At 42.9% G+C, this 9,717-nt stretch overlaps 1 protein-coding gene across 1 annotated transcript; it reads left to right on the forward strand.

Moving 5' to 3' along the window:
* Positions 1 to 823: 823 nt before the first annotated feature.
* On the forward strand, positions 824 to 4,214 carry RPL7 (ribosomal protein L7). The gene is given in 8 exon segments (XM_004391241.2): positions 824 to 872; positions 1,619 to 1,727; positions 2,011 to 2,177; positions 2,706 to 2,753; positions 2,755 to 2,832; positions 3,275 to 3,384; positions 3,635 to 3,844; positions 4,149 to 4,214. Coding segments are annotated over 7 exon segments (735 nt in total). The 5' UTR covers positions 824 to 858; the 3' UTR covers position 3,844; positions 4,149 to 4,214.
* Positions 4,215 to 9,717: the final 5,503 nt, after the last annotated feature.

Consider the following 9,717-nt stretch of genomic DNA (forward strand, 5'->3'; position numbering starts at 1 on the left):
CATGGCCGTGGCCGCAGCCTCCAGCCCTCGTCGCACCTCCCTTCGAGACTCACGCCCCCTGCCGTGGGGTGTCCCAGCCTCCGCCTGCCGGGCCCGGCAGTGGGTAGTGCCGCGGCCGACTTGGCCATCCTTCTCCGGCCGTCCGGTCCTCGCTTCTACCTGTCTCGTCACTGTCGTTAACTAAGGGACTCCGAACTGTCTCCGCCTGCGGTCAGGCGCTGCGGAAGACAGCCCAGCAGCATGGACGAAAGAAGAGAAGGACCTCGGCCGCGCGGCAAACGGCGTGCCGCATTCTGTGACTAGGATTGGCAGAAAGCCGGGAAAGCGGACAAAAGCCAGGCCTCTGGAGCGACTCCGATTGCGGCCAGGGTTTTGAAACGTGGGCAAAAATGCTGTCATTTCCCTTGGCTGGAACCACCACCGCGGTGGTTGCCCACAGTTCCCCTCAGACGTTTCCCTGCTGCCGGGCGGGCAATGGAAGTGACGCATGCCGGGATTTGTAGTTTGCACCCGTGTGGCATGTCATTTGCATATATTACTGGTCGACTAGAGCCTAGAGCTGTCAACGCAGCGCTAACTAGGACCCCTAGTAATTAAGGTGTCAGCACTCTTTGCTCTTGTATTGATTTAAGAGCCTAATCAGTGCATATATTTTCCCCATACGAATTTTACCCGAAACTTGATCAGAAAAGGCTGAGTCAAGCAGTTCTTAACTTTGCGTCTGGAAGACAGGTTCCCAGTTCTGGTTTCTTTTCTGGCATATCCTGGGGCACCTATGAACAGTGGGGCTTCACTCTCGCTATCTTTTAAGTGGACAGTGCGCATGCACCAACCTCCTCTTTTTTTCCGGCTGGAATCATGGAGGGTGTCGAGTAAGTTGCAGCTCATTTTGCGAATCCTTCTCCATCCCTGAGACCAGACACTTTTTGTCTCACTTTTTCCCGATCTGACTGTAGCCTGTGCCTTTGCCCCCTTATCTGTCTATTTGTGACGCTGTATGACGCTAGTGGGACCCCAGGCTGGGATGAGATACGGGCGGCCTTGGGGCGGAGGTATTGGAGGTACCGGGGAACGAGTTGCTGAGGGCCGAATATGTGCGGAACTGGCCGTTTAGGTGGAGGTCCAAGCCTCAGTAGAGGCTCTTTTGAACGACGTGCAGAACCTGTGGTTTTGGTTCGTTCTTAGCTGGCACTCGGCCCAGGCGTCCCTGTCGCCAGGCCTCTGCTTTCAGCATGTGGAACTGCGAGACTTAAACCGGGGTTGGTTTTTATGAGGAGCCTAGGCGCTCCCTCGTTAAGAGTCTAGGTACAAGCATCTCGGAGCAGTTTTTCAGTCTAGTAAGTTTTGTTGCTTTGCTGTGGACTGTTTTTATTAGTAGTTGGAGGTCAATACTGATCTGGTTTATATGTAGGTTTGTTATTGTCGTTTTCGGGATTCCCATGTTAAAGATGAAGGTTATTGGATTAAAGAGAGTCTAAAACTGTCTGCATTTAATAGTATAGGAGAGCAGATAAAGATATAAGTGGTTAGAGCTACTGGGTAGTTCTGTTAAACGACACATTGGTCCGTATAGAATGGGAGTGAGCTGTTACTAACATTGTTTGTATGCTAATGTCAGAGAGAAGAAAAAGAAGGTTCCTGCTGTGCCAGAAACCCTTAAGAAAAAGCGAAGGAATTTCGCAGAACTAAAGATCAAGCGCCTGAGAAAGAAGTTTGCCCAAAAGATGGTAAGTGTAAACTTTTTTGAGCTATTTATTAGGTAAAAAGATGCCTTGTAGCCAGGATTGAAAATGAGGCTCATTGCTTCACTACTGTGATGGGAAAGAGATTGCTTAGCTCTTTAATGAGGCTTTTTCAAATGATGGGTAGTACCTTTTGGAATGTTACTGCATACTGTGTGTGACAAGGAAAGGTTTCAAGGGAAGAATTTTAATTTTTTTTTAAGATTAATTCTCATTGTTGTATCTTCGACTAAAAATCAGAGATGAATAGCTGATAACTTGTTTTCAGCTTCGAAAGGCAAGGAGGAAGCTTATTTATGAAAAAGCTAAGCACTATCACAAGGAATACAGGCAGATGTACAGAACGGAAATTCGAATGGCTAGGATGGCAAGAAAAGCTGGCAACTTCTACGTACCTGCAGAACCCAAATTGGCATTTGTTATCAGGATCAGAGGGTAAGTTCAGTTTTTACTTTGTTAAAGACAGTCTGGTGTTAAAGGGGAAGTTGTAACTTCCCATTACTTTTGGGGGCCCTGATTCTGGAACATTGGGAAAAAGTCTTTTGGGGATAGGTAAAACAAGGGGTTAGCACTTTAATGGTTTAGTTGCAAGCCTATGTTCAAAGCTTCCATCCTGTTGCTAATGTTTAGTGTGACGGAGATTACCTTCAAAAGTAGTTAAAGTACAATCTCAACGTTTAAAAAAGACAAAAGTACACAGAATGAGGACAAGGTAAGGGAGTCAGAAAGATGTGAATGCCAAAGTATATTTCAAAGGAGTTGGGGGAGAATAGTTTCGATAACTAAAGGAAAAACCCCAGTGGTCTTTGTTGTAACATGAGAGGATTTCTGTTTATTTAGACCTGTCTGTTGTCCAAAATTACACTGATTAAATTTCCTGTTGTTTATTAATGGAGATGCAGATAAAGGCCAAGTGGAGAATGTTTAGTATTTGTGTTTTTCTCCCTCCTTTTTCACTGTCAGTATCAATGGTGTGAGCCCAAAGGTTCGAAAGGTGTTGCAGCTTCTTCACCTTCAATGGCACCTTTGTTAAGTTCAACAAGGCTTCAATTAACATGCTGAGAATTGTGGAACCCTATATTGCATGGGGGTAAGTCTTATTCTTTGATTTGTCTGGTAATGATTTATTACCGAATTAAATTTGCTATACAGGGAGATGAATTTTAGCTGTCTAGACAGTGATACAGGCAGTCTCCTGGTTATGAACGAGATCCTTTAGGTTGAATTTGTGGGTAGGTTGAAACAGGTACATATGGTTTATTTAGCGTCAGTTAGTGGAATGTTTGTTTTGGTGTATATTTTAGCTTTCTAAACATATAAAACACTTAAACACTTCCAAACGGTGCGGTGTATTCAGGAACATCACAAAGTATTGAGTGTGTTCGTCGTTACGAACCACCAGTGTATTTAACTCAAAGTTTTAATATAATAGACTCTATGACAGTCTGCTCTTAATTACAAATTGACATTTGTAACCTGGGGACCGCCTGTAATCTGACTCTGATCATTAATGTGTGCTTTTTATATTTTAGGTACCCAAACCTGAAGTCTGTGAATGAACTGATCTATAAGCGTGGTTATGGCAAAATCAATAAGAAGCGAATTGCCCTGACAGATAATGCTTTGATTGCACGATCTCTTGGTAGGTTTTCCCTATTTGAGGAGAAGTTTGTTACCAGACCATGGTGATTCTTGGATCTTGTGGCCCTACATTTCCCATGATGAACTATCAGATATTCCTTATAATGGTTAAGTCTAAGGAAAATCTAAGGTGTTTTCTCATTGGCTTGACTCCATGTTTGTCAATAAAGCCATGCATGTCTTCTCTTGATGCTTTACTGTTTACGTCGCTGTCTATAATGGACACTCATCGAGCGCCTTAAAATTTCCAGGTAAATACGGCATCATCTGCATGGAGGATCTGATTCATGAGATCTATACTGTTGGGAAACACTTCAAAAAAGCAAACAACTTCCTGTGGCCCTTCAAATTATCTTCTCCAAGAGGTGGAATGAAGAAAAAGACCACCCATTTTGTAGAAGGTGGAGATGCTGGCAACAGGGAAGACCAGATCAACAGACTTATTAGAAGGATGAATTAAGGTGAGAGGCTGCATACTGACAGAAGTTTATTTAATACAGAGGAAAGTGTATAGTCCTGAATATTTTCTTACGTTAAATATTGATGGGGGTTTGTTTGCGTTTTAATCAATATTTTCAGTGGAAAAACTCATAACAATCAGTTTAATTACTTTTGAGGATATTTCTGGAGGGAAGAAAAGGCCCATTTTTTGTTTAAAAACGGAAACTGAGTTTTCTATTTTTTTATAATTGTCTGATTTACACTAATTCTTAACTGTTAAGGTGGTTTATATAATGGGTTTTTTTTTTTTCTTCCCCTTTTTAGGTATCTACCATGATTATTTTTGTAATCTGGTCACTTAATAAATCCGGGACTGCTTTCAAATTGAAATATTGTTGTATTGGTGACTTTTTGTTAGCACGCCACGTCCCTTAATTATTATGGTAAATCTTGGTGTGTAATAAAATTAAACCAAATGAACTGCCTAATGCATGTATACCTAGGGTCCAGTTTGTATCTTGGGAAAAGACTTTCCTCTACAGAAAAGAAAACCTAAATTTTGACCTTTGAGTTGTGCCAAGATGGACTGTTTTCTTTTAAGAAAGCCTGTTACGCAGGCATTTGTGGATGATTTGTAGGTAATAGAAGTTCACTTCACAGATGTGAAAAAAAAATTAATTCTGTTGCTAGAATTCCATTTCTCAGGCTTTGGCTTGCCTTCAAAGCTGTACCATGTAAAGGTATTTTCCTTTTATGTTTCATTTTTATGCTGCAATTTGTTTTTTGTTTCGCATCCTTCCGCCCGTTTGGGTGAATTAATTCCATTACTTGTTATGTATGTTAGGAAGGAAGGAATGAAATTTGCACCCATGAATTGGAAGTTATTTTGGAGCATCTGAAGGACTTGTGAAGTTTATGAGCAAAATTTTGAAATGGAAAATTTTGGTATTTTATAAATAACATTTCTGTATATGTTATGTATTATTTAGACTAATGAAGTAGAAATTTTGAGTGGAGTATGTAACATGAAATACGTAAAAGTAAAAGAATTTTTGTGGTCCTCGATTGTACCAGGAGTATGACGTAGTGTGAAACAGATGCTCTGTTGATTTTTTTTTTGGCACTCTCACACCAGAGTTACTATAGATTTAAGAATTGCTTTAAATTTTTTTGTTTTTTGGTATTGGAGGCTTTTTCTGGCTTAGCGAGTTTCTTTAGGATCAATGAGTTACGGAGAGAAATAAAGATGCTTTAAGAAGTTTATAAAATCATGCTGTGTTTGAGTTATCAGTATTTGACCAGAAATTTAATCTCTTAGTGAACTGTTGGATCAATGTAAAAAAAAAAAAAAAAAAGGTATATTAAACTCTAGGTGGAGCCAAAGAGCATATGTTTTGAGATTCCTTGTAATTTTGTTTTACTGCTTTAGTAGAAGAATATGAGTTCCGCCTCCCAGTCTTTGAAGGAAGGTGGTGAGACTGTCCTCTAGTCTAGATTGTCTTACGTGTGCTTGCGTTACCCAGTGTCTTGAAAGATGAGAGCAGCTCAGATTATGACAGTCTGTTTGGCTTAGTGGAATAGTGAGGGCCATCAGTGGTCTTTGTGGGGTCTAGATAGTCTTTAAGACTATCTGGGTATAATAAACTAGCCAATATCTAGTCATAATAAAGTTGTGCAGATGGCATGTTAAACCCCTAAGCATGGTTGGGTTGGGGGAAAGACTAAATGAGAAATTTATTAAAGATGTGTCCTAATTGGAATATTAAAATACAGAAGCGACATTGTATATAGGATGATGTTCAGCAGAGCTTTTTGAGCTGGTGAGGGATGAGAAGATTCTGTAGGAATATCTAGGATAAAGAAAAGTGTTTTGGTTGTATATACTCTGCAGACATTTCTGCTCTCAGTCCTGGAAACTCAGCTCTTCTCTTTTCCGTATAAATCCTTTGCCAAGTGGGGCCTGAGGCCAGGACCACCAGAGGGTGAGGGAGCTTGGGGGTGGGAAGGAGTTGCAGAGATCCAGGACTGCGCAGAGAATGCTGAAACCCTTGCATGGGGATTAAAGACCATAGGCAGGGTTGGAGAGCGGGGTAAATAGAAAAACTTAGAGCATTGCAGCTAGGTGACAACTTGGACCTCAGTTTCCTGCAAGTAAAGTGGAAGAATGATCCCTCCTCTGCCTTTGTCACAAGATTGTGAGGACTGAAAATGTTTTATCAACTGTCAGGATCTATTCAAATGGAAGTGGGTGCCTTATTTTATGTTGGAAACCCACCTCTCCCAAGAGTGGTTTCGTTGCCTGCAAGGTTCCTTCCACTAGATTGTTCAACCAACCTTTCCAGAAGTCTTGTGCACCTTCTGGGGTCTACTTGTACAACAAACGTTCGTCTCACATAACGTTTATTTTCATTTTTACCCTTCAAAGTTACAACTTTATTAGATCTTTCCCTGGCTATCCCAGTCTTTATTTTAGTCCAGGTTGTCTGTTGCACTCAGTTGGCCTTTAGGCAGAGTTACCTAGTACTTTATCTTTGAAGACTCATTTGTGGTAGGTGTGGGCCTATGATAGTAAATAGCCTGTCTCCTTGCATGTGTCAGTCTAGTGGGCAAGACAGTGTGACACAAATGTAGTGAAATCGGGTGCTATAAAGAAGTACAGATATGATAGGGCCTGTTTATGGGGTGCATTTGGGACTCACCTGCAGGGGAATGACAGCTTCTTTCCTGGTCTCACTGTTTGAGAGCCAGACCCAACATTGTTTTCATACACACCCCTTCTCAATTGTAAACTTTCGTGACTTTTTTTTAATCCTACCAGTACCTGCCATATAGTAGGTACTCTGTTTGCTACATGAATGTATTAGTTTCCTGTTGTTGGGTACAACAAATTACCAAAAACTTCAGTGGCTTAAAACAGCATGAATTTATTCTCTCACAGTTCGTGAGGTCAGAAGTTCAAAATCAGTTTCACTGGACTGAAATCAAGGTGTCAGCAGGCCTGTGTTCCTTTTGGAGGCTCTAGAGAATCCATTTCCTTGCCTTTCCCAGCTTCTAGAAGCGATGGATCATTGCCTCTTCCTCCATCTTCAAGGTGCCAACCTCTGCTTCCATCCTTAGGTTCGCTTGCTCTCTGACACTGATCCTTCTGGCTTACAAGAACCCCTGTGATGACATTGGATCCACCTGGATATTCTCCATCTCAGTGTCCTTAGTTTAAGCACATCTGCAAAGTCCCTTTTGTCATGTAACATTCACAGATTCCAGGGTTAGGGCGTGGATATTTTTGGGAAGCCATTTTTCTGTCTCCTACAGTGATACATATTTGCATATACTGCAGAACCTGCGAAAGCTGGAACCTGTGTGAGGCAGAAGCCTGTCAGAGAAGGAAAACTCAAATTTTCCAGTAAAACGAGTGATAGAAAAGTGTAAGACTGCACCCTGTCAAAGGCAAAAAGCGTTAGAGACCCAGAAAAGCAAGGCAGTCCTGGCGAATTCTGGCTTTCACAGGTTTTACTGTATGACAGTTTCTCTATCTTCCATCCTGTCCGGGTCCCCATTTCTCACTTAGACTTGTATGATAGTTTCATATCTGGTTTCCTTTACCTGTCCCTCCCCTCCCTTCATGTGCTATAGCAGCCGGCAGTCTTTGTAAAAACAATTGTCATCTTTCCTGCCTTGACCTCCCTGCTTGCCCCCCCAGTGGCTGTCTTCTACCCTTGTTATAATTCAGACTCTTGAGTATATGGTGTGCAAGGCCATCATGGTCTCCGCTAGCGTCTTTATCTCTTCTTTCTGGCCCCCCTGCTATATTACCTACTCCTCAGAAATGCCTAACTTCTTTTGGGGGGTCTTGGCACTTGCTAATCCTTGTGGGTGGAACACTTAATCCCCCAGGTTTATAGACTTGGTTTCTTTTTCCTTCTGGTCTCAGCTCGAGTCATAGAGGTCTTCACTGGCACACCTTCATATAACCCTGTTTGTCTTAATGGTATTCCTATGTCTGACCTTTTCCTGTGTCCTCACTATCTGCTGCTGCTCCCAGCCTCTGCCTGCTGTTAGGTTCCAGTGTTCACCCTCGGTGTTCTAGCCCTTAGAGCATGGCCTGGCACATTGTAGGCGGCACTTAACTGTTGATTGAATGAATCTAGTTTCTTAAGGGCAAGAGCCGTTTAGAAATCTTGAATCTTCACTTCCTGGCACGTGGAGTCTTTGGGTGTTTGGTGGTCGGGAATAATGAAAGGCGGATTGGGACCCAGAATGTGGGTTTACGGATAATTATTTTACTTTGGAGGACTCAAAATTCCATTGTGTAGGTACTTGGAGATAGGGGCCTTGAGCAGAATTAAATGTACTGTAAGAATGTTCGAGGAAAGCTGAGAGGGGATTCATCTTCAGTGTTCACTATGGGCAAGACTTGGGGAAAAAATGACAAGTTGTACCCAAATAATTAGAATGTAAGAGTAAGTAATAAAAGAACAGAGTCCCTGGGTGGTGCAAATGGTTAAGATGCCTGGCTAACCAAAAGGTTGGAGGTTCAGGTCAACCTAAAGGTGCCTCAGAAGAAAGGACTGGCGATCCACTTCCAGAAAATTGGTCATTGAAAACTATGAAGCACAGCTGTCCTCAGACACACGTGGGGTCTCCTTGAGTTGGAATCGTCTAGATGGCAGCTGGTTTAATAAAACAACTTGCTAGGGGAATAGGTTCATGCTGTGAGGATTGGGAAGTGTAACAAAGGCAGTAGAATTTGAACACCTGGTGATAGAATAATATGATTGAGTCATAGAGGTGGGAAAGAGAAGGTGTATTGAAATAAGTGGGGGATTAAAGCCAAGAGGATGGATTTGATGGCAAAACTCGAGGGAATTGGAGGCCATTTAATAAACATTTGATCACTTCAGTGCCATTGTATTAATCCATGATCTCCAAATGATTTTTAATGTGCATTCTACTGTCCTATTAGGTAAGTATATCAGTATCTTAATTTTTTAGATGAGTTAACTTGCCATTGCTCAATATCACACAAATAGCAAATGGTGGAGCTAGGTCTAATTTGAGTTTTTTTTTTTCCCCCAAACAGAAGCTAGAAAGGATTAGTATCAGATTTAGTCACTTCAGGGATGAGAACTGAGAAAAGGCCCTTTGAGAGCAGTCTCAGGAGTTGTGTGGAATCTGAAGCCGTGATACCAGAGCTAAGGTTTGCAGTCTTAGTGAGGGTCAACAAATGAAGGCTTAGGGTTTAGAACATCACTAATAAAAGAAAGCCTCCCTGCAAGTTAGTGCTGGGCACACCAAAGGACCTAAACAAAGGAGTCATAGAAGCATGGAATCTAGGTGCATTGGGTGAGGAAACTGGGGTGACTGTCACAATTCGAAAGAGACTAAGCTTGGGTTAACCCCAGGTATTGCTGGGCTAATAGCTAGAAGGGTCGAGTCTCACCGATATTCTTCGTAGCACCCTATTACTTCGAAAGATGACGTCTTTGATAAAAGCTGGTGTGCTAACAGCTCAGAAAACTGAGCAGCACCAACCCTGTCAGCGAAAAGTAGATCCCTCGCTGCCCACCACACGCTATACAGCCGCGGCATACTGAACCTTCGTGCCCGCTCACCTTGTGTCATGATTGACCCCTTGTGAGTGAGCGTTTAGGGGGCTGGCAGCGACCCGGTCTTGAGTCAGCCTACCCCCTTCCTAGCAGTGACACCAAAGGCAGCGCCCTATAGTACTTAGCAAGTAAGGCCTGGCAGCCTCTTCGCCGCCTCGGCACAGATCTGGCCGGGGCACCTCCCCTTCTCAACCCCTTCTTTCCGCGGTGGGACAGCGGATCACCGCCTGGTGGCTCCGGGCGCCTAGCGACCGGCACGCACGGAGTGGGCGGGGCCGCCGGAGCGC

This window comes from Trichechus manatus, unplaced genomic scaffold (assembly GCF_000243295.1).
Source record: "Trichechus manatus latirostris isolate Lorelei unplaced genomic scaffold, TriManLat1.0 scaffold00018, whole genome shotgun sequence".
Classification (NCBI taxonomy): Eukaryota; Metazoa; Chordata; class Mammalia; order Sirenia; family Trichechidae; genus Trichechus; species Trichechus manatus.